This window comes from Sander vitreus, chromosome 21 (assembly GCF_031162955.1).
Source record: "Sander vitreus isolate 19-12246 chromosome 21, sanVit1, whole genome shotgun sequence".
In the NCBI taxonomy this organism is placed as follows: Eukaryota; Metazoa; Chordata; class Actinopteri; order Perciformes; family Percidae; genus Sander; species Sander vitreus.
Genome location: NC_135875.1, coordinates 16,996,988 through 17,022,039, shown reverse-complemented (window position 1 = coordinate 17,022,039; position 25,052 = coordinate 16,996,988). Strand labels below are relative to the sequence as shown.

General features: G+C 39.9%; 1 protein-coding gene across 5 annotated transcripts in view; it reads left to right on the top strand.

The window, feature by feature from the left end:
- The window catches only part of baiap2l1a (BAR/IMD domain containing adaptor protein 2 like 1a), a 30,445-nt gene that overhangs the window by 2,987 nt on the left and 2,406 nt on the right, over nt 1-25,052 (top strand). For 2 of the 5 annotated variants that reach the window (XM_078279158.1, XM_078279156.1), the window contains exons 4-12: nt 12,448-12,509; nt 14,666-14,737; nt 15,370-15,504; nt 18,287-18,439; nt 18,527-18,670; nt 19,644-19,767; nt 20,449-20,662; nt 22,297-22,356; nt 22,456-22,603. In XM_078279158.1, coding sequence (XP_078135284.1) covers nt 12,448-12,509; nt 14,666-14,737; nt 15,370-15,504; nt 18,287-18,439; nt 18,527-18,670; nt 19,644-19,767; nt 20,449-20,662; nt 22,297-22,356; nt 22,456-22,603 — 1,112 coding nt within the window. Of the gene's footprint in view, nt 1-6,486; nt 6,688-12,447; nt 12,510-14,665; nt 14,738-15,369; nt 15,505-18,286; nt 18,440-18,526; nt 18,671-19,643; nt 19,768-20,448; nt 20,663-22,296; nt 22,357-22,452; nt 22,604-25,052 lie in introns of those variants that run through there. The other 3 variants (XM_078279157.1, XM_078279155.1, XM_078279159.1) reach the window with 2 other exon arrangements.

Sequence of the window (25,052 nt, the reverse complement as noted above, 5' to 3'; positions counted from 1 at the left end):
CTCACAATTAAAAATCACAACATGTAAATAGGAACATGTTGGCGTTTTTTTGTCACTTATTGGGAGCAGTAGGCTAGTTGGAGCCGGTTACCTCCAGGATCTGTGCTAAGCTAAGTTAGCGGTGGCTGCGTCAGACAGAGTTACGACACGCACAGAGATGAGAAGGGTATGTATGGACTTATCTAACTCTGGGGGATACGGTGAATAAGCTAAAGTCACAATAAGTCGGCGTGTTCCTTTAAAGTCACTATGAAATGATGAAAGTGACCTTTACACTTACATCACCACCCTTGTTTCACCCAAACATCCTGTCGATAATGGACACCATAGAAATCCTGTTCCTATGCAAATTCATCACAACGACATATTTTGCCTGAGTGCAACTATCATCCCAAATGCGGGTCAATTATGCAAACCTCTGGAAATAACATTAATTGAACCCTTGCCGCACAGTAGGAGCCGAAATACATTACTGTCTGCTCTCCACCTCTCGGCCTGATTGAAGTGCTTCCTCTATCTCTTCTTTGAGTCTGCCATCAAGCGTGTACATGTGACTCATCTCCAATTATTCTATTAGTGCTAAAGTGTGGAGCTTACCTACTTTGTCCAGGGGTCCTAATTCTGTGCTATTACGATTCATCAAGTTTTTTTTTCTTTTGTAATCTGTTGAGTCACTCCTTATTGGAGGGGTTAACAAATTGGCCTTGTGTAAGCTCAGGTTGATGTGAGAGGCAGGGGATCAGAGTAGGGCAGTGAAAATGGATAAGTAATACTCCGCCATTTAGCACTTGGTCTTTCAAAGGAAAATTGTGACCTTGGGGAATCTTACATATTGACCAGTTCTCTTCTGTTAAATTGTATTTGCATTGCTTCAAGTCATAAACTAAATGAGACGAAATGTTTCACAGATCTGCCACTGTGGGAAAGAGACGTGATTAGGCATGTCTGTCACGTTTGGTGAAAATGTAAATAAAGAATATATGGCAATAAGGAAGTTAGCAAAACACCAAGGCAGCATAGTATAACATCAGAGCAGTGTCAGTGTCTGAAAATGAAACCATGAAGAAATAGTTTATGCCTTTATTCTAAAACCTACTAGAATAAAGTGTAAACTGAGCAGGCTTTGAAATATAGATACACAGGTTAGACTTAGTGATATTTAAAAAAAACTTTATATTACCCATTATTACACCGAGAGTACAACATCCCTCTAGTTGCAAATTAGTGAAACAATCTTCATATCCTGCTATTACGCAATTTTGGTTGTTTGTCAGGCTGCACCTGTCAGTTAACGATGCAAGTACATCATCGCTTCATTAAACAAAATGTTCATGTTACCCGTCGGCCTGTGTCATTTTCATTGCATGGCAAAAACAACAAGGTGAAGTAACTTCAAAAATGCCACACCAGATGCTCTGCCAACTTTACTTTGAATGTGGAAATGTCTGCAGCTTTAATGTTGCATATGTGCATCTCCAGCATATTTTAGTAGAAGAATGACGCTTTTAAAGAACAGACAAAACTGATGATTTGGTTAAAAAAAAGAAAGAGTTTATTTATATGCGATATGTGACTATTTATATTGATTATTTAGCCCCAATCATAATAATCCATCCCAACATTAAAATGGCTCCTAGTTAAAGGCACATGAAGTCTTGAACCCTAAGCTCGGCAGTCATTCCTTGACTGCCTGGAATGGACCACAGCAAGAAGGTGTGAATTCTCTCACACATTGCAGTGAGCAGAGTAGCAAACACGCTGAACAAATAGAAAGACAGAGAAGACTGTCTTCCCACCACTGATCCTCCTCATCCCGTTTCTCCATATGCCTCACCAAAACCTCACCGTCAGTCTTTACTATCAGTCTGTAGAAGGTCAAACTGTATGCAAAAACACAAACATTTACTTTTTTTTGTATTGGTGCTATATGTAATAAAACAAAAGACACAAGACAGGGTTAAAAAACGATTGACATGTCAGAACGTGCAGCCTTTACAGCTTCCTCCCTTTCTTTCTCGTAAATACTTCTACAGGATTTACAGTTGCTTATTATTGCATCAAGTGAATCTTTAATCATTCACGCCATCTCTGACAGATTTAGGCATAGAGTTGAAACTGCACAACTGTTAAGAAATAACAGACAGAATGCATTACTGTGTTGTTATGACAACGTTTTTTTCTCTAAAGTGTGTGGTGTAATAAGCAATTGGCGTCACTGTGGTTGGCAGGTATTTGCAGAAAGGTACCTGAGGGTTGTACTTCATACCGCCCTACTCCTTTTCTGGGACTATTTTGTCCACATTTTCTTTTTTAAATTTATACTATAATGGAGGAGAAAGTGTACTATTTATAAGGAAATACTTAGTCAAACATCACAACTGCCTAAAGACAGACAGATGAGTGAAAATCAACCTGTGCTGTTTGAAAAACAAGAGCATACTTTATAGTGTACTTTATAATGTCCAATGTTAAACTTTATCAACTAGTTATTTGCATAATGTCCGATAAAAGCCACCCTCTTGGATAACCCTTAGATGAGATTTTCTCCCATGTCCTACTTTAAATCATTTCTTCCATTTGTGACCATTTAATGGGCTGCTACCAGTGATAACTACAATCAATTACCCTGAGTATTTGATCATTTTAAAAGTTCAAAAATGTACCTTAAAATAGTACTATGTAACTTTTTAGGACAAAATCTTTTAACCCAGTCTTCTACCTACAAATTAAAAGTTGAATCGATAGATTCAATATGCTCCACCAGTAGCTAATGGTTGCTTAAGTTAGCAGATGTTGCTGTGTAACCAGCAGCTAATGGCTAATGGTAACGTAAGAAAGAGATTGCTGTGTAACTGACATTACCAAGTCAGTTTGCTAACTTTATTGCTCATCTCTACTTGTGCCATAGATGCTCTATAATTAAAGATTACAAGGACATTACAAGCTGTGTAAAATTGGTATACACTTTCTGTCTCCTAAGTGTATGGTTGTTAGTTTATGGATAAAAAGTTGAAATTCAGTAATGTATTACATTTTCTTTTGCTAACATAATCTATTTACACAGCTTAAAGCCATATTTAGCTGTACAAAAATGTGTTATCTGTGGCGTTCGCGATCGTTAGTTGATGGAGTGAAGCTTTTCTGTGTTGCCAGATCTTGCAAGAGTTTGTTGCCTTTGTTTGTCTCCTTTTAAGTGTCAACTTTGTTGACTATGGGGCTCATAATCTGTGTTCACGTTCACTTCTCCCTTTGGAATCAATGCAAAGGACTTGCCGCTAGTCTGCTAAAGAGGCAGGGCAATGGCGAAATCCCCGTAAGAAATTATTCTGAGTTGCACAGTTACGCTTCTAAACCGCCTCTGCTTGTGTCACTGTCACGCTACATTTTAGCAAGGTATCATTTAGCATGGATATACATTTTACACAGAAGTAAAAAGAAAAGTAAACAGACTACATGTTTGTTTTGAAAATGAAATGTGACATTAGTTTTAGGCCCCAGTGGCGACTGTTCAGCAAACATTTAAAGCTATTGGTTTCACATGTGAAATTACACATGATTATAGCTTAACATTAGTGAATACATTTCATTTGGTTGTCATTTATATATAATACAGTACAGTGCCATGGCAGCGCGGCTGGTGTGCCATATATTAATCTATAGGCTATTTTTAAAAGTCATAGTTTTCAGTGGGTGTGTACAATAAGAATACTTCCTGTGTATTTGGCCATGACTGGACTCCACAGGGAGTTGCCATCCACTGTGAAAAGCTGCAGGTTCTGAGGGACTGAAAATGTTACAGGAGAAATAATAGCACCATCCCCACCCCTTCCACCTTTTCTTTGTTTGTCAAAATAAACTTTAGAAATATTGAAGTACAATGTCAGCATGAGAGAAATGTTAATGTCAGCCAGAGCCATTTCGTTCTCCCTAGAGAATGAGAATTCAGAACGGAGAAGCCGCTGAGTGTTTCCTGCTGATAGCTTCTGAAACAGATTTCGGCTTTTGAAAGGAGCTATTTCGTCTGAAGGGAGGTTGATGTTTGTGACATTTTAAAAATCTGGCTTAGAGCTATTTCACGGGACTGTTTTGCTCTGTAGACACGACACACAGTATTTCCTGTATCAGCAGTACATGATGTGCAATTTATCTTTCCTCAACAGAGGCAACATCACCAGAAGCATCAGGGAACCATAAAATGTTTCCCAAAGTCAATGAAGATACACGTCCCTTAATTTTATTCCCTGCGTTATAGTTTGTGTCTGAGAACACCTGGAGCAGACTCATCTATCCTGGCTCAAAAAAACTATTAGGTGCAACGTCTAGGAACTTCTATGAATCTAAGAACTTCTAAAGCCTTTTTCTTTTCAAGAGTTGGCCATGCACTTGGTAGAGAGGAACAGGCTCAGCCTTAATAACAATGCATGTCTCCATCATGAATAATACAGTTTATACCTGTATGTTCACTAATTAAGAATGTTTTTCTATTCTAGAGCTTTAATAGGGATCTCTTGGGCCAGTTGTGTTTTCTTAAAATAACTGAGATTATGCATATGACATAAGTAAGGGATAATCAATTTTCAAATAATCCATAATCAAAATTAATTGCAATCGATCAAACATGCATTCCTTATTCCAAATCATTTTTATTTGCAGTAAATGTATAATAAAATTATTGCGATTCAGGCGATTCATTTATGTGTATTAAACTGGACATTCCCATTGGTAAAATGAGACATAGAGAAGGGCATAGGGAAATTCATGGCAGAGAAAGAAAACCTTGCTAGCAAAGGCAGTTGCCTTTTTCGTGTTTGATTCAAGGGCCCCGTCTTCAATTGTACGCAGCTCCTCATCTGTCAGATCTCGGAAACGGGTACCCTGGGCCTTTTCTTTTTCTTTTGTCATTCCGTCGTCCTCGTCGCTCTTTAACCAGTCCTCAAATGTCGTCCCTACTCCAAATATATTAAAATTGACAATGAATTCGTCCATTTTTAAAACACTGTAATGTTTAGAACTACGGCGAATAACGTTAGCTCAACTGTAGCTAACGTTAATTAGTTTCTAGAGCAACCACACAAGGCTGCATCTGATCACTAACGTTAGTTTAATAACGTAGTTGCTACATTGTATCTCGCTTGCGAAACTATGTATCGACTGACCCTCCGATAGATTTCCGACACATTTTAGAAACTTTTTTTAAACAAGGTTTATTTTTACAATGGACCTCATGTTTGAAATTTCTGTGAAAGAAAAAACATACAAGCGGCGTATTGATCTACTATTTGATGACTCTGTGCTCAGTCAGCGGGCAACCTGCCGGGTTAATGCCCTCCTCCCAGCCAATCAGAATCAAGCATTCTTAAACAAAGTAGAATAATAAATTCTAGTGCCCACCTTAGGCTAATTAAAGTATTGACATGCTCAAGTTTCATTGGAAGTATAGTTTGACATTTGGGGAAGTACATTTGTTTTCTTGCCAAGAGTTAGATGAGAAGATTAATACCACTCATATCTGTGCCTTCAATTTGATGCTACAGCCAGGGGGTGGTTAGCTTAGCTTAGCATAAAGACTGGAAGTAGGGGGAAACAGCTAGCCTGGGTCCGTCCAAAGGTTAAAAAAATCTGCTTACCAACACCTCTAAATTATTGTCATGTTATATAAAATAAGTAAGTAACACGTTTAAAGTAAGTCAGGATTTTTCTTTACAGAGATAGGCTAGGTGTGTCCTCCTGCTTCCAGTCTTTATGCTAATATTAGCTAACGACCTCCTGGCTCAGCCACATGCATAGGACATGAAAGTGGTATCGATCTTCTTATCTAACTCTCGGCAGAAGAGTGTTGAAATAAATCCTGATAGGCGGTATCAGCTCTACTGCGCATGAGAAGTATGAGCAGTTGCTGAGGACAATTAGCTAGACCATAAATATCAGGGTCAGTCACACAGTCACAGATTGTTTTCCCAAAACAGGCATAGACTGTTGAAAACAAATCAAATAGAGGTTGGAGGTTGTTTTCAAAGAGTCCACTCATTGTTCAGTCAGTCTTGACAATGCAACCTTTCCTTCAGTCTGCATTTATGAGTTTATGTAGTTGTTGCTGACAAATAATCTCACCTCATTAATTATCCATTAATTAACCACTCCTGAGCTTTCGATCATTTCACATATTTGCCCGGTTTGTAGATACAAGGGCCATTTATAAGCCAAGCTGGAGCTTTCAATCATGATCTATGCAGTGGTTGTTGGTTGTGGTTGGTTGTTATACACTAAAGGTGTCTGAAGTCCACAGTGTAGATGGTGTTTAACCACAGCCACCTCCGCATGTGTTTCCACCACACTGGATTTTGTACTGATCACAGTGACATCATTATGATAACAGGAAGGGAGTAAGTCATCTATGGCAATATACAAACAGTGTCTGCCCTGCCTGCACTGGAATGTGTGTAAATGAGATACCATTTGATCCTGAGTCACATATAGGACGTGGCCGAATTTCATCACACACACGTCTATATGGACAAGCCCAGTGATGCATCTGGGGGATGAAACGCTTCCACAAGACGATGACCAACGATCGCGACATGTTGGTTGCTCTTGGATTGAGGAGTAAAGGCAATAGAGGAACTTGGAAGGATTGCCAGTTAGATAAAAGTGGTGAAAAAAGGCGAGCCTGAGGAGAGGTGCAAACAGGTCAGCTGCCAGTGTTTGCCCTGCCAACGTCATCTCATATTGTACAGTTTCCTTATCTAGCACCAAATAGGCAGGGGTTGGCACAGGGCACTCCCAGCTTGGCATCACCTGTTGAGAATGTCGAAGGTGTTGAGAATGTCGAAGGCGTTGTTCTGTGTCCTATCTGCAGTCTTGTAAAACAGGCATTTGATACTGGAACCCGTGCAAATTATGTTAACTGGACCAATTTTTAAACGACCAACTCTTCAACTTCAAGCTTTTTCAGCTGTTTTACTGTGACACTTTTTCACTGTAATGGTCGATAGCACAGTTGGGTTATGAATGTTTTAACTCCATGGTGTTTATTTTCATTTCAGCCAGGCTTAACGCTCAGACTAGCAAGCTACATGCGAAGTGTTTATATTGATGAATCACAAAGTCATGTTGGTGAATCATGGATGGTGTAGTTTTCCACAGGGATCTTGTACCAACCCCGTACAAACCTGCGTAGAAATCCATGTGAACATTGTATGTTTGATATCGTCAAGGCGAAATTAGATAATCTTGCCACTTAAAATCCTTTAAAAGAAAACAAATCGCCCGCAACCGATATAGGAGATTAGATAAACTGAGAAAAAGGCGCTCTGGCGATGCCCTTGAATAGCAGGTTCAGTACAGTAGATGCTAAAAAACTTTGTGTAGCCAGGTACTTCTTTTAGTTTTTTATTCACAGTTTAGCGCGAAAGAATCCAGTTTTGTACTTCTTACACCTCAGCTCTCATACTGTATTTTCATGGAGAGGAAGCATACAAGTATCAACTCTCTGACTTCTTTCTGCTCACTGTCATGTGACAGATTCATGATTCACGTGCAGTTTATACCAACGTTTACTCTCCAGCCAGCAGGCTTTCACACCTTATTAACTCCAAAGGTGAAACCTGCAGGTGTACAACGGCCCTCCCGTCCATTCTCAGCCTCCCCCCTTCCACCCCTCGCGGTCCGTTGTTGGGGCTGTACAAACAGCCCCCGAGCCCAAGCGCCACCCCTCCCCATTGAAGCACAAAGGCAGCATTTACCAGTACGTTCTGGTGACCTTCAGAGGGCAATGTTGTTGTAACTGGCCGCTGCCTGCTGGATCACAGAAGTACAGCTCTGCATTAGTGGGTCATTACGTTTGTTTGACCTGAGTGGAGGTGTGCAGGGAGGAATGTCAGGTGTTGGGTCCAGTGTGAGTTTAGGTAGAGTGTGCTGACATTGAGATGTTTCCCTAAATATCACAACGTGAACTAGACACCTGTGCTTTCTTTACTTTCTTCTGAAGATGCTGAAACTCTTGCAGGTTGTCCACTTTTGCTCTCATGGTGACACTATCACATGTCCCTTACTGTTTTTTACAGGTTTCACCAGAACACTGTGTCCTATAGTAAACCTTGAGTCTAGATTTCACCCTATTGTGATAGAGGTAGCACTATAATCTGCTTAGCTACGATTGTCCACTTCTGTTTACAGTATTGACTCACTCCCATTGTCTCATGTCAAATGCTGCTCTATCTATGCTGTAGCCTGTCTGTGAATGGAGACTGTTCTGTGTATGACCGCACAATACCAGAACGTTTCATAGAGATTACTTATTGACAGCTGTTCAAATATTGAAAGGAGATAAGTCATCTGTGCAATATGGGCTGTAAAGATGTATGCAAGACTTTATGAAAAACAGGTCAGGTTTATACAGGAAATTTGGAAAGTGTTTTTTGTTGATGGTTCTTTTTCACAAGTTATCGTAAATGACATCACTTCCTGAATCTGCATCTTATGTTATTATATAACTGTTTTAGTTTAGTCTAGTTTCCAAAAGCTCTCTGTCACCTACAGTACCTCCCATAACGAAATTACTTAATTTTGAGAAATACGCTTGTTCACTTTCTTTCCAGGAGTTAGATGAGAAGATTGATACCACTCTCATGTCTGTACGGTAAATATATAGCTGCCACCATCAGCCAGTTAGCTTAATTTAGCACAAAGACTGGAAACAGCTAGCCTGGCTCTGTCTCAAGGTAGCAAAACCACAATTAATTTTCAATTCAGTTCAATTTTATTTATAGTATGAAATCATAACAAGAGTTATCTCAAGACACTTTACAGATAGAGTAGGTCTAGACCACACTCTATAATTTACAAAGACCCAACAATTCCAGTAATTCCCCCAAGAGCAAGCATTAGCAGTGGCTAATGCGACAGTGGCGAGGAAAAACTCCTTTTTAGGAAGAAACCTCGGACAGACCCAGGCTCTTGGTAGGCGGTGTCTGACGGTGCCGGTTGGGGGTGTGCTGAACAGTGGCAATAATAGTCACAAAGATAATGGAACAGTGACTACAAATGGTAGTTGTAGTAGTTCATGTCATAACAGGGCACTGAAGGGCGTTACAGGATGTAGCATGGCAAAGCACAGCATGGGTGGGTGTAGCAAGACGCAGACACTTGGCAGGACGCAGCCAGACACTGCAGAGCATCGCCGGACACTGCAGGGCATTGCAGAGCGTTGGACCACACTGACAGCTCCAACCAAGATCCTGGTGCCACCCTAATCCAAGGGAATATTCTGGGCGGGAAAAGAAACATAAGGACTCCGGGGAGTAAACTCCTCAGAGCTAGGTTAGTAACAAGCATTTCAGGGGCAAGGATGCACACAAATGGAAACAGATGGAAAGAGAGAGAAGAGAGCAGCTCGGTTTGTCACAGGAAGGAAGGAACCTCCCCCGTAAACAGAACTATAATAGCATAACTAGCATAACTAAGAGAGGCAGGCCAAAGAGAGGTGCCTGATCAGGCTAGAACTCTCCCCAACCTTGTCTGGGCTGTATCGGCCTGCCTCCCTCTACTCTACTCTATTCACTCCCTAACTATAAGCTTTGTCAAAGAGGAGTGTTTTCAGTTTATTCTTAAATATGGTGATGGTGTCTGCCCCTCGAACCCAGACCGGGAGCTGGTTCCACAGGAGAGGAGCTTGATAGCTGAAGGCTCTTGCTCCCATCCTACTTTTAGAGACTCTAGGAACCACGAGAAGCTCTGAATTCTGGGAGCGTAGTGCTCTAGTGGGACAATAAGGTACTAAGAGCTCTTCAAGATATGTAGGTGCTTGACCTTTTAGAGCTTTGTAGGTCAGGAGAAGGATTTTAAATTCAATCCTGGATTTTACAGGAAGCCAATGCAGAGAAGCTAATACAGGAGAAATATGATCTCTTTTCTTAGTTCTTGTCAGAGCACGTGCTGCAGCATTCTGGATCAGCTGGAGAGTCCTAAGAAATTTATTTGAACATCCTGATAGTAAAGAATTACAGTAGTCCAGTCTAGAAGTAACGAATGTATGGACTAGTTTTTCAGCATTGTTTTGCGACAGGATATCCCTAATTTTGGCAATGTTAAGAAGATGAAAAAAGGCTGTTCTTGAGGTTTGTTTTAGATGGGCATTGAAGGATAAATCCTGATCAAAAATAACTCCTAGATTTCTGACAGTAGTGCTGGAGGCCAGGGCAATACCATCCAGAGTAGCTATATCTTTAGATAATGAAGTTCGGAGGTGTTTGGAGCCCAACACAATCACTTCAGTTTTGTTTGAGTTTAACATCAGAAAATTGTAGGTCATCCACATTTTTATATCTTTAATGCACACATGAAGTTTAGCTAACTGACTGGTTTCGTCTGGCTTGATTGACAAGTATAATTGGGTGTCATTTGCATGGCAGTGAAAGTTAATTGAATGTTGTAAAATAGTATATATATTGTAATATTGCCTAGAGGAAGCATATACAAGGAGAAAAGAATTGGTCCAAGCACTGAGCCTTGAGGTACGCCATGGCTAACTCTTACGTAATTAGAGGATTTATCGTTGATATTAACAAATTGAGATCGATCAGAGAAATAGGACTTAAACCAGCTTAGTGCGATTCCTTTAATGCCGACTAAATGTTCCAGTCTCTGTAAAAGGATGGTATGGTCAATAGTGTCAAATGCAGCACTAAGATCTAATAAGACAAGTATGGAGACAAGTCCTTTGTCAGCAGCCATTAGAAGGTCGTTAGTAATATTCACCAGTGCCGTCTCTGTGCTATGATGCTTTCTAAATCCTAACTGAAAGTCCTCAAATAGACTATTCCTATGTAAAAAGTCACATAACTGATTAGCGACTACTTTCTCAAGGATCTTGGAGAGAAAGGGAAGGTTAGATATAGGTCTATAGTTAGCTAAGACCTCAGGATCGAGGGTGGTTTTTTTCAGAAGAGGTTTTATCACAGCTACTTTAAATGACTGTGGTCATAACCTGTTAATAAAGACATATTGATCATATCTAGTAATGAAGTGTTAACCACGGGTAACGCTTCTTTAAGTAGCCTCGTTGGGATGGGTTCTAAGAGACAGGTAGATGGCTTTGCTGAAGAGACCTTTAGCATTAATTGTTGAAGGTCTATAGGAAAAAAGCAGTCTAAGTATATGTCAGGTCCTGTCGTTCTTTCTAGCACTCCTGCATTCAAAGGTGAACCGTTAGAAGTTGAGGGCCAAAAGTGATGAATTCCATCCCTAATTGTTATAATTTTATCATTAAAGAAACTCATGAAGTCGTCTACTAGTCCCTAGTCGACTACTAAGAGCTAGGGGACTAGATGGCTCAGTAGAGCTGTGACTCTCTGTCAGCCTGGCTACAGTGTTGAAAAGAAACCTTGGGTTGTTCTTATTATAATTCTTTAATAGTCTGATCTGGCATTTCTGAGGGCCTTCCTATAGGTTTTCAAACTGTCTTGCCAATCTAAACGAGATTCTTCCAATTTAGTGGAACGCCATTTACTTTCAAGTTTTCGTGAAATTTGTTTTAATTTGCGAGTTTGGGAGTTTTGAGGTTTGAGTCAAATATGGCTGCAACTCCTCCTCCTCGGCCTGAGCCTCTAGGAATTTGAGTATTAATATGACTGGGAGGAGTGGCTTCATTTAGACTAACATATTCTTCATGGCCCAGCCATGTTTCAGTTAGACAGAATAGATCAATTTGATTATCTGATATCAAATTGTTTACCAATAATGCTTTAGAAGACAGAGATCTAATATTTAATAGTCCACATTTCATTTTCCTATTCTGTTCAATCGTTGTAGTGGTTGTTTTAATACCAATTAGGTTGTTAAGTATAGTACCTCGTTGGTTTACGTTTGATTTTACTGATCTTAGTCGGGTGACATTATGAATGGGTTGCTGCTCCAAAGGAAGCACAGAGGAGCGTGTAGCGCTGTACCTCTGATTACTGATATTATTGATTCTTACTGGAATAATATAGCTGGTCTGTGGGTTAGCAGAGTTATTTGTAAAGGAGTGAGAGCTTATGGGAGAATATGACTGGGAGGTGCGCTTGTGCGTGTGTTTACGGGGTGCAAACAGTCAATCTAAGGTCTGGGTCTGCACCCAGGTCTGGGTCAGCACGGCGTGTCGCAAATTCTCAAATAGCATCTGGCTGCCGCGTCTAATTAGCACACATACATATCTTGTTTGTTTAATCCATTTTAAAAAATGTGCAAAAACAACACATTGTGGTTTAACAGGAGAGTATGTGTCACTTCCTGTAGTGGTATCACTCTCCTTTTCTAACTCTCAGCATAAAAGCGAATAGATGTATTTCCAAAAAGCTCCTCTTGACCCCGTTCAGAATACAAAACCACAGGGCCACACATTCAAGAAGAGTTTCTCTTTTGTTGTAATGATCTCTGAAATACTAAAAGCTGTTCCTGTTGTCTATCTAGGTGTGGTTTTGATGGAGATCTCAGAGGCCCACAGGAAGGTCTACAATGAACTGGAAGAGAATGTAAGTAGCCTTAAAATATGTCTGGTGGTATTGTATAGTATTTCTTATTGTCAACAAATCCAACAAATAAAGCCAAAACTAACAATGAATTGATCCTATAAACAAGTATATCCTGTGTATCCAAAGCATGATCTATCTTATTCCTCTGTGCCATCGACCTCCGTTGTTGTCCTGTTAAAATACAGTGATGAGCCACACCGTTGCACTAGGTGACATGAGCCTTCATTACAATAAAGATGGGCACTGTAGTTTTATTTTGATTCGATACCACATACACTGCCCCGCTGCCATAAATGCTCACTAGTGCACCAAATGCCACTGAAAATAGTCCCCAACAAATGCACAATTTGTTTGAGTAGCTTTAAAACTACAGTGCCCAGCTGTTTTAGGAAACTGTTTCTTTTAAATAAAAGAATCTATTTGTGACTTGTTTTTAAAGATCAACGTCTTAAGTAGTAATGAACGGTCTTGTGGCTAAGAGCCACTGACATAGTATAGAAGTCGGAAAGTATTGAGAGACAGACTAGGCAAGGCAAGGCAGCTTTATTTGTATAGCACATTTCAGCAACAGGGCAATTCAAAGTGCTTTACATGAAAACAGATAACAAAATTAAAAACGGATTTACATGAAAACGGATTAAAAAATAAAAAACAGATAAAATACGAGAAAAAAGTTACAGTGCAGTATAAGAAATTAAACATTGAAGAGCAGTTAAAACAGTTAAATATATAAAAGCAGATAAAATAACTTTCCTGGACTCACTGTGATCCAGTTTTTGGAAAGCCAAAGCTAACACATTATAGGTTTGGGTCTTTTCACGGGATTTGTTGCCAGTACGAAAAACATAGAATTTGGCCAGCTTGGATTTTGAATGGACACCCTCTCAGTAAAGCTCACAGCTCTTTTTATTGTCCCCCTTATATTGGCTCTATTTTGTCTTGTTCAGAATCAGAAGAATGAAAGCAACATAATGGCTCTGAAGGATGAAAAGAGTCTTTCCTGTGTTGCAATTATGCCATTAAAACAATTGTGTGCATTGAAAAGTCACCTGTTGAGCCTCTAAGAGTGACTGATTGTCATTCCTGGAAGTACCCTGGGGCCACCAGCACTCGTCTTATTTTCACTTAATAGACAGATCGGCCATTTGCTACACTGTTCTTTCTCGACACATAACCTCTCTACGCTTTTGAGCTAATTCTTTTCATTTTAGAGAGTTTAAAATAGTTGTAACAAATGGTAAAAGAAAGTTTGACAAGAGTGAAAAAATCACAGAATCATTCCTGACCCTGCTGCCTCGGGGTGAAATGCTTTAGATACCTGCTAGTGACAAGAAGTAAATTGAAGTCAAGTGTCGCCAGTTTGTGTTGACAACAACTGAAACACAACAATCAGTCTGATGTTAGAACAGTTTTGGAAATGAGCACAATCTCTTTAAAAAGAGCAAATAACATACTGTGGGGGGTGCCTGGATAGCTCACCGGGTAGAGCGTGCGTCCTCTTGTACAACGGCTCAGTCCTTCAACTCTGACCTGTGGCCCTTTGCTGCATGTCATTCCCTCTCTCTCTCCCCTTTCACATATTCAGCTGTCCTGCTGATAAAAAGGCCTAAAATGCCAAAACAAATTATAAAAAATAATGTACTGTGTGAATGAAAAACAGTCTCTTTTTTTCTACCCGGGACTGATTGTAATCTGCGAAAATCTAATCTATGTTCGAGAGGGGAAAGTTGTAAATCTTTAACCTTAACAAGCTGATAAGACATCTGATGGGTGGAATCTCATCTATTTAGCCACGGTGCCGCTGCAAAATATGCTCAGAAGGAACTTGTTTTGGTGGAACGTGTGTACGTTTAAAAGTTGTTTTAGTCATGCAACAGAAAACTCAGATTGGACAGATAGTCTAGCTAGCTGTCTGGATTTACCCTGCGTAGATCTGAGAAAAGGTTAACCATAGTCTTCATAAATCGACCGGAGTTTAAAATGCCAACACAAAGGAAGCCAACGGATATCCAACCTAAAAGAACGTCAATGATATAGACTACTCCACTCCTACCATAACATCCCATGTGACTGAACTGTACATTGTGTTGAGTACAGCGTGCATGCAGCGTGATGTGTGTTGCAATAAATTTATGGTGTGTGTTTTCTCTCTGCAGTTCAAGAGGTTCCACAGGGAGATTATTATCGAGCTGGAGAAGAAGACGGAAATGGATGTTAAATACATGAATGTGAGCATAATCATAAATCTACAAACACATTTTATGAACACTGATCGTAGATTTGCCAATCATTAGATTAGAACAGAGATCTTCAACGGGGGGTCTGGGAGCCCTAGGGGGTTCTCAGAGTTAGTGCAGGGGAGCCACCAAATTATGTAAAATATATTTTGTTTTTAAAAATTAAAAAATTAAAGTCTGAAAATATGCATTCATATTAATGCAACATTTTAATAGCAAAGATAAGTTGGCATATTTGTGAGAAAAAAAATTTACACATTGAAGAAACCTTACTAAAGGTAAGTTAGCCACTATGGTAGCCTTACAGTTAAGCTCAATGAGTCACTGTGCCTTCCAGATGTATGTTTAACATTAAAACATGATGCATAAATAATATCCATTTATTTTCGTCCATTCTGTCCAGTTTAATATGAAACTGAATTGTATACAAAATATGTGTTAGGGGGTCCCTACTCGGTCTCTCTTTCAGCTTATGGGTCCCTGGCCTAAATGTCGAAGACCCCTGCTCTAGAAGTTCTGTGCATTGTATTTTGGCATTCTTTTGTGTAATGAAAACTGCTCATCTGTTCATCAGTTCCTCCCTTCACTTGTCTCATGCCCGTCTTGTCAAACATCTCCTGTAGGCCACCTTCAAGCGCTATCAGTCAGAGCACAAGCTGAAGCTGGACTCCCTGGAGCGCTCTCAGACAGACCTGAAGAAGCTCAGGAGGAAAAGCCAGGGAAAGCACTCATCCAAGTATGAGATCAAAGAGAACGAGGTGAGACTGAAACCAAACCAACCCCAACCTTTACTTACCTTCAAAACATAGCATGCCTGATTCTTTGTATGTCTTTTCATGCATGCTTGCGCTCGGATGCTCGTGAAAAGAATATGACTAGTGTACAATTTATGTGACGGGGCAGAGAGATGTGGCCAAGTTAGTTGCCATGATATAATCACAAGCCAGTACAAAGGAGAAGGAAGGAGGACTGATATTCCAGGTTTTGCTTTCCAGTTGTACTTTACAGTAATATTACTTAAGGGCATGGCATTGTTGATGACAGACATTTGAGATGTGTGTTCACACACTAAGTAGGTCTACCTTTAACACCAGGGAGTAAAACCATCAAAGATGTCACCACGCCTATAGCTGTTTGCAGATTCTCTGTTTTTTACACGCAGCAGAATGAGACTATTATACCTCGGCTCACTGTGTTCAGCTACAGACGGAAGATCGTGTTTTTTTTGAAGATGTACACACCCGCATTTGCAGAATTGTATTCATGCAGGCACATGCACAGTTTCTGAAATGCAGGTTGTATTGGATGCAGCAAGTGGTATTAGTCTTTACCAAATGGTTTGCTTAAGGCTTCATTCCCTAAACCAAAAATGTAGTTTGTCATAAAAAGTCAAGCGGTTACAGATCGATTTGTATTTTTAGTCTAACTAGATAGTTATATGATCCAATGTTTTGTATGCCAAAATGAGGCTGATAGGGCTGCAACACAGCAAAAAATCTAATTCTACTAAATTCTCCATGCTAACTAGCCAAATGTTAACATGGTAACACACTAAACTAAGATAGAAAACCTGGGTTAACATTGTATCTGCTTTTCATCAGCGAACATGCTCACATGTCATTGTGAGCATGTTAGCATTCTGGCGTTAGCATTTAGCTCAAAACAGCACTGTGCCTATAAGTACAGCTTCACAGAGCTGCTAGCATGGCTGCGGACTCTCGTCACACAAGGTTTTGTCCCAGTGGATACAGAAATTTAAAAGATAAACATAAATGACCATAAATACAAAACATAAAATATTACTACTAACATTTTGAAATATAATAACAATTGTTAACCCATCAATATGTTAAAGTGTACGTTTTATAGTGTACAATGCTACAATGTTCATTCTAACAGAGTCACAGGACATGCATAACAGCTAGTGTGGTTTCACTGAAATGATAAACAGTGCTAAAACAAGTGTAACTGCCGAGTACACATCGGCAACGCAGCACTGCAACTAAATATACAACATACACACACATGGCCTTGAAGATGTTTAGTCAGTGTCGACATCGCCTTGCTTGAGCAGGTTCATTGTGTGGTTTGCAGTGACCCTGGGTACGGTTGAAGTGTACGCTTCCAAACGATTGTTGCACATTGTTGGGTGTTTACGTCCTGTTGTCCGCTACCACCAAGCAGTGTTAACACCTCGGGCAGGGAGTAGCTTTGTAAATCGATGTGTTGGGAAGAAGTAGGGACTGCAAAGCCTGAGTCGTAACTCCCGTCTGTCTCTTGTTTTATTTATCAGTCCTGTCTTTCTGCTCTCCCACCTCTGGCTGAGAGTCTGGCAGTGTGAAAATGGGAAATTAAGAGCCTTGGTTCAAATCTGACAGTCTATCGTGGAAAGAGCAAGAGACCAGACAGTAGAGTAGGGTCTTCGACAGAGCCCTTAGAGACAGGCTGCTTTACCGTCACCATGACGACCTAGGGAAATGGGAGAGATACTGTGAGAAGAGTGGGTGTAGAATAAATAGATGGAGGAGTGGGTTGAGAAGTCATTTCAAATAGACATGTCTTATGTGAAGTCCAGTCGCCCATCTACTCTGAGTTACAGGCTGACTCGTTCTCTGTGGAGAAGGGGTGTCTTTCAGCACACTGATTTGGTTCACCGCTGCGCTAAGACTGATCCACGAGCAGCAGGGGACCTGAATCAACTTCGGCGCTTATTGCAGAGACTTTGAGTACAACACTTATTAGTGCTTTGATTTGACCCGAGCACTCAAACACTGAGTTATGGCCACTGCGTTAGCTTTTACTGCATCAACTCACTGAGGTCGATGTTAAAGCAGCATATTCTTCCAAACTGATTCACCCTGTAGCCCAGCCTTGTGCTGCAGAGGTGGAGGTGCTGGCACCTGCAAGATGAACATGTACTCAAAAAACTCATAATAAAGTATTATACATTCTTTTTTATATACATACATTTTTTAATGTTAAGTAAACATAAATAAGTACATTTAATTAAAAAAAAAAAAAATCTATTATTATTCTCCTGTAATGTATTCTATATTTTCCCTTTTCTTTCTTTTATTATTAATGTTTCATTTATTTACTATTTATTATTTATTATTTTATTATTATTATAATTTTTATTGCTATTATGTTTTGTTTTTGTTTTTTTACTATTCATTGCATTTATTTAGGCCCATTCTACCTTCTCATGAGGCTGAGCGAAGCACCTTGCTTTTGGTTTTATTGTTTTGTTCATTGCAGTGCCGGAAATGGGCCGGAACTCACCAGTACTGCGTACCACGCGTATACATGCGTATAAATACATCCAAGATGCACGTGATGATCATGTCATGAAACTGATGAATTAGAGTACTGCCACCTTTTTTGGTCCAATTCAGGCACTGGTTTATTGCCTTTGTGGTCACATTCTCCATAGAATATAGTAAAACACAATCTTTCACGTATTGTATTGCTCATTTGAAATCTGACGAGTTATTAAACCTGTGCCATGGCCTCCCTGCTGTCCTATGACCCTGTCGGCAGTATTTGGAGAGCATCTCGTTGCGCCAGGTGGACATGCAGAAGTTCATCGCTGATGGCTGCAAAGAGGCCTTACTGGAAGAAAAGAGACGCTTCTGTTTCCTGGCGGACAAACACTGCATGTTCTCCTATCAAACTAGCAACTTCCATGAGAAGGTAAGCTTGGACAGAGAGGTGAACCTGCATAGTCAGACCCCTCCATTAATGAACTGTGTAACACCTTTCTTTCTCTGGTGTTTCCAGGCCAAAGAGATGCTGGCCATGAAGCTCCCCAGCTGGCAGGAAAAGTGCAGCGACATCGCCAATGTGCCGGACACAGTGACGACCATGATAGAGGAGCTGACCACCACTCCAAAACAATCGCCGCTGGTTGAACGCTACAACAGGGTGAGTATTAGCTGGATTCATGCTAAAATGGCAAGAAAGTGTGCTCTGTGAGTAGGGGTGGGGGGGGAAAATCGATACAGCATAGTATCGCGATATATTCTGTGGCAATACTGTATCGATACACAGACAGACACAGACTCCAAGTATCGATCTATTATTACCTATGTGTTGGTCAGTTTGTCTGCTTGACAATCCCATTTTGCAGCAATAAAATTGAAGTGAGATGAACAAACAGAGACATGTATCTATTTAGATAAAACAGATGTTGGCAAAGTTTCCTTTTAGGGACATCATTTGAAATTGGGAAAAATTTGAAGTTGGAAAAAAGGTATATTTCGCAGAATATTGTAACATGTTTAAAATCGCAATAATATCGTACTGTGACATAAGTATCGATATCGTGAGGCCTCTGGTGATTTCCACCCCTATCTGTGAGCTCAGGCTACACTTAAGAATATTATTATCATTATTATCATCATTAGCTTTATTTACTTTTCTTTTTTACCACGTGTTGCTTTCACTAACTTTGATACTCATCTTACTGTAAGATGCTTCAGAGAATAGCTGTGGATAAAAGCATTCCAACTAGTAGAACAAATCGTCTACACAAGACCATCCCTAAAGTATTTTATCTTGTATTGTTGCTTGTAGTTTATCTCGCAAAGGAGCTGCTATCTGTTGTATCAGATTGAGGCTGTTTGTTTGTGTGTGTAAAGTGGCTGGTTATCCTTATCTGACTATCACCCATGGGAAATCCTGCATTGCTTCTCTTGGTGTTTGTTTTTATGGCTGTGGCTAGTAATTGCTGTGTAGGAGGACATTGAGTTTCAATTACAGTAATGACTGTTTAAAAATAATCGCACTGATAAGGACTTTACCCTGGTCATTCAGAGAAAATGGTTATGATTTCCTTATTGCCGTCTCATATTTTGTCACATATTGCATCTGCTAATCATATTCTTCTACATCTCAGAACAACGTGGAGTCAGGGGCGCCTCCTCCAGCACCGCCACTGAAAGCACAGACCAGTCCGCTAGCCAACATGTTTGACCCAGAGCCCAGGTTTTCGCTAACCCCCACTTCAGACCACAACTCAGGTACGGGTGGCTTCTCTAAAACACAAACGTAAATATACCCGTCTCCCACAAATGACTGCGGCATCTCTCAGTCCCATCGTTAACCAGATGCATCACCCAGTCACTTTTTATCAAAACTGAAGTATCATGGACATCATTAATCATTTTTTTGTATCATACAGTTATTTTTTTAATGAATCAATTAAACATTTGTGAAGTTATAGTTAATGCAGAAATGTGACTGATTGCTAATAATTACGGTTGTTATTTCAAATAGAAACTGTAATGAACTGGAATTCCTGCTTGAGGCTCGTTTCTTTCTGTTTCTCATGAAGAATTACCTTTTATTTTTATTTTTTTTTTTTTATTTTTTAATCATAGAAGGTCATAGATCATAGATCAATTTGTTGTCTGAGACATTGATTTTTTTTGTAATTTTGGGAAATGCACTTATTCGCTTTCTTGTGGAGAGATAGATGAGAAAATCAATACAACTCTCATATCTGTGCTCTATATATGAAGCTACCAGCCCGTTAGCTTAGCTTAGCACAAATACTTGAAACAGGTGGAAACAGCTAGCTAGCCTGGCTCTGTCCAAAGGTAACAAAATCGACCCACCTTCCCCAACATGTCAAACTATTACTTTAAATGAAATACCGTTTGACAGATAACTGATATTATCACATCTCTAATCTCCTCCAGACCAGGGCAGTCTTGGAGAGGTCAGTCTGTCCCAGTCGACATCCCAGTCGTCCGGTATCAATGTGAGCAGGAAGCCCCGAGTTAGAACCATCTTTCCCCACACGGCGGGCAACAACCACACACTGCTTAGCTTCGACGACGGCGACATCATCACGCTGCTTATCCAAGAAGAGAAGGACGGCTGGCTGTACGGAGAGCTGGAGAAGACACAGCAGTATGTTTTTAACTAGTTTCATATTCAGGGATGTGTTGATGGCTAAATGAGTCCTCAGCTCAGTTTCTGGAAATATAAATGATTTGTGTTTGTTTTGGTGGTTCTTTGTCTCATGATGAGTCATAGTTTATCCATCTTTTTATTCATCTCAGCATATGAGGTTTTGAAGGATAAGTGATTCTATACTTTTCTTATTGTCAACAAATCCCATGAACAGACCAAAACCCACTATGGAATGATCTGACTCACAAGTATTCCTCCTCTTAAAGGAAATGCATTTTCATTCCAACAAACACGCAGCAGCACTGGCACACACATTATTTGAATGACAGTATGGCAGTACTTGTTTCCTGCTTTGTTTTCATATTTAGCTGTGCTAAAACATCATGCTTAGAAACACAGAGTATGTCAGGTATGTTTGACATGACAGTCGTAAAGCTCTCTCTCTCTCTCTCTCTCTCTCTCTCTCTTGCAAAACATCCAGGTGCACACACACAAACAAGAGACATCTGGTCTTTAATATTTGCTTCAACGCTGAATGCTTGATGAATGAAACAAATATGGCAACACAAATCCATAAAGTAGCCTCTGATTTGCCTGTGTAATTAAAGTCATCTTCAACTCTTCGCTAGATCAATTAGGACTCAAAATGCAGGCGAAAGGATTACGGAGTGCTTACAGAGCTTGTATTGACTATTTCTTCATCCCCACTTTGAAACAAATTAAGGCAAGCTTTCTCCGTGTGTGTGTGTGTGTGTGTGTGTGTGTGTGTGTGTGTGTGTGTGTGTGTGTGTGTCTGTGTGTGTGAGCGCGCGTGTGTGTGTGTGTGTGTGTGTGTGTGTGTGTGTGTGTGTGTGTGTATGTGTGTGTGCGGACGTGTGTGTGTGTGTGTGCGGACGTGTGTATGTGTGTGTGTGTGTGTGCGGACGTGTGTGTGTGTGTGTGTGTGTGTGTGTGTGTATGTGTGTGTGGTGTGTGTGTGAATTGAAGTGGTTTTAATGCAGTCAGTGGCAGTTTGTCAAGATGAGGACATGATGTTGGGATAAATCACATTACATTCTGTTTCTTAGCAACAAATCCAGTGCATTGGTGTGATAAGCCATATTTTTCTCTAGACATGACTTGGAGACAACTTCTGAGTCATAGTGAACACAATCAGTCTTGTCTGTCTGTCATGGATTATATGCACATCTGATTTAAGTATGTTGTCTGTAGCAGCGAACTATTTCAACTCACAGAAACAGGTGTCCTTGCAGTCTCTTGTATGCACACAGAATGGCGAAAGTCAGTGTCAGTATTCCTGCTATGGCTCTTTTATATGACTATTTTTATATAACTACGAATAAATATTGAAAGTCCTGCAACTGAGCATATTTCAAAAGTGGCAATAATCCTTTTAGTGGAATTGATTTTTAGACATGTTATTATATTCTTCTAGAGTTAAATGAGATACCTCTCCCACGTCTGGGACTATTCCTTTAAAGAGTGGGCGTTATTATGTTACATGCACTCCAGGAAGATAACAACTAATGGGTATCCAAATAATCAATGAACAATAAAGACTTTGGATGACTTTTTATATGAAAGATTGTATAATGTTTCTGATATTATGGTATGTTTGTCTTACTTATTAGGCGGGGCTGGTTTCCCTCATCTTACTGCAGACCTTATACTGAGCCAATGATATCAAATAGGTAAGAAAACATTACAACATGCGGGGAAGTAAAGCAATGATTTTTTTTTACAGCTGTTAAATATTGGCAGCTGAACCTGTATGTCTTGTGTGTTAGCAGCAATCTTGGCACACCGGTGCGTAGACTGAGTGTGACCAGTCTGCCAGAGCAGGATGAAGAGGAACCGGTGTTGCTGCCGCCACCAGACTATAGTGACTACGCCCCCTCTAGTCCAGTGGTCCCCTTGACGCCCTCGCCACAGAACACGGTCAGTACCAGCACCTGACTTAAAGCATGCGCACTAAAATACCAAACCAAATACAGAGCTAAAAGTATAGTGAATATTGGATTAACAGTCACCAGGTTGCCAGAATATTATTCCAAATGAATGTTAATGTTGCTTTGTATCTGCTGAATAGATAAAAATAGGCAAGTTTTTGCTAAACTTTGCTAACCACAGAGGACTGTGGTTGTGCTAGACAGCTGCCACGTTTGAATGTTTAATGCTGCCTTCAAATGGAACTTGTGAGCTTGTGGTTACAACATGGAAAGTGGTGTACACAATATGCTTGGCATTCAAGTGGTGAAGTTGTGAGAGCACCGCTGTTGCAATGGCAACATGGACGCCAAAAGACTTCCAGCTGTTCTCTTGTCATTCTTCGCTTCTTTCCAACAAATGTTGTTACAATTTACAGTTTCTCGTAAAATATTTGAAGGCAGCATATTAAATGGGCCACAGCAACGACGCTGAAGTTGGCTTCCGATTCACAGCGTCCGATTCAGTAGTGAAACATAACTTACATTGCTGAGTGACTGATCCTCTGTTTTTGAACCTCTTACAGTATTGAAAGTGTGTCAGTCATTAAGCGTCCATGTGAAAAAAAACTGTGAATTCTCCCTTCATTGTATTTTCACAAATAGAATAAAGCTTTCTCAAATCTTAGACTGTGTTTTTAAGAACCTTTAGCCTCTCTAGGATAATTTGGTCCAGATTTGCCAAGTCTAGGTATAGTGGTTTTGGATCTGGACCTGGTCTTATGTGGTCTACATATGAAAAAGAACAGGTAAATCTCCCTTTATTGCGTTCTCATAAAGACAATAAAGCTTTCACAAATCTAAAAGTGTATTTTTGACATAATTAATAATTTACCTTAATGACTAACACGCTTTCAATACAGTAAGAGGTTCAAAAATAGAGGATCAGTCACTCAGCAATGTAAGTTGTTTCCCTGCTGAATCGGACGCTGTGAATTGGAATCTAACTTCAGCGTCGTGCCACATCACATGTTCTAGAAAAGGTCTTTTGTTTCCTGATAGGAAATATTTATTGACTAACCACATTTATCACAGACTCCACGACCACACCCCGAAATCCCGTTCAACGTTTAGTCTGATTAATTGTGTCTTATCAACATCTCCTTGCTGCATAGTCATCGCCTCCACGCCCTTAAGACAGAGCACATCCAGAAACACACCCTTCATTTATCTAACCAGTTTGAGGAAATATGCTGCATTAATCTAGACGACTATTTCCAGAAAGGATGTGTCAGTGTTTTTTACTGTATATGTGTGTGTGTGTGTGTGTGTGTGTGTGTGTGTGTGTGTGTGTGTGTGTATACTGTATGTATATGTTATGTAAGTACTCTATTGAAACATAATGGAAAAGTGTGAAACAGACCACAGAGTTTTTAGTTCAGATTAATTTTTAAAGACATCTGAAAAATGCTCCTAGCCAGGTATTGCGAGGTTTCATTCGCAAAAAGGGGAGATTAAAGGAGAAGGAGAGAGTTACATAAAGGACAAGAGGGTACAGACACAGTTTAATTGTGTGCCTACACTGTGTCAGCTGATTGAAAATGAACTAGTAGCTGTCCAGCCAGCAGACAAGCCCAGGCACGCTTCTTTCTTTTTTTCTCCCTCATCATCACCTTCCTCGCTGCTCTGTCTGTACTCAGTGTCCTTTGTATCTGCTGCCTCAGGGTTTTACCATGAAATAAACCACAGTGAGAGATGTACCTTCCCAACAGTAGGAATCCCAATGCTTTTTATTTTATTTCCTTTTCTCATCTCATCCTCATATCAATTTTTTGTCTCTATCCCCGAGGGGGAAAAAAAAGAATTATTTGGAGTAATGTTTTGAGTCAGGATATCAACAAAAGCTCAAGTTAAAATGTTAATTTTATAATTTATTATGAAGAATGTAAGTTTGTCGAGGGCAGTACACAACCTGGGAGGAGGTGTTTCCTGAAAGTTTAGGGCATAAAAGTTACCAAAACATAACTGTGGCTACATGTTCTGTGCCTTGTAGATGTTTTCCGCTCTCTAATGGAAGAGCAGGGTAATGCGTTTTTTTTGCAGTTAGTATTGAATACAATGATGACCGTTTCTATAAGCTTGATAACAGAGTTAAGTTCTAACGATTTGCATCACTAAATATGCACACTAAATAAATGAATGATAAAATCTTAGTTTAAATACATGATCTTACATGTATTTGATCTGAAATGAAAACAACATTCTAAACTACAAACTCCCAGGTTGACAGTAGTTCCTCTGACATATTTATCAACTAGCTCCTCTACAAACTTTCTTTACAGCATTTTATAAGCAAATATGTGCTGTGGTAGCCCTCAGGGCACATAGCTCAGGTTATTTATGTTCCCGGCTTTATTGTCTCCATGCACACTTGGCTCTGTGGAGGAGATAAAGAGAGGTGT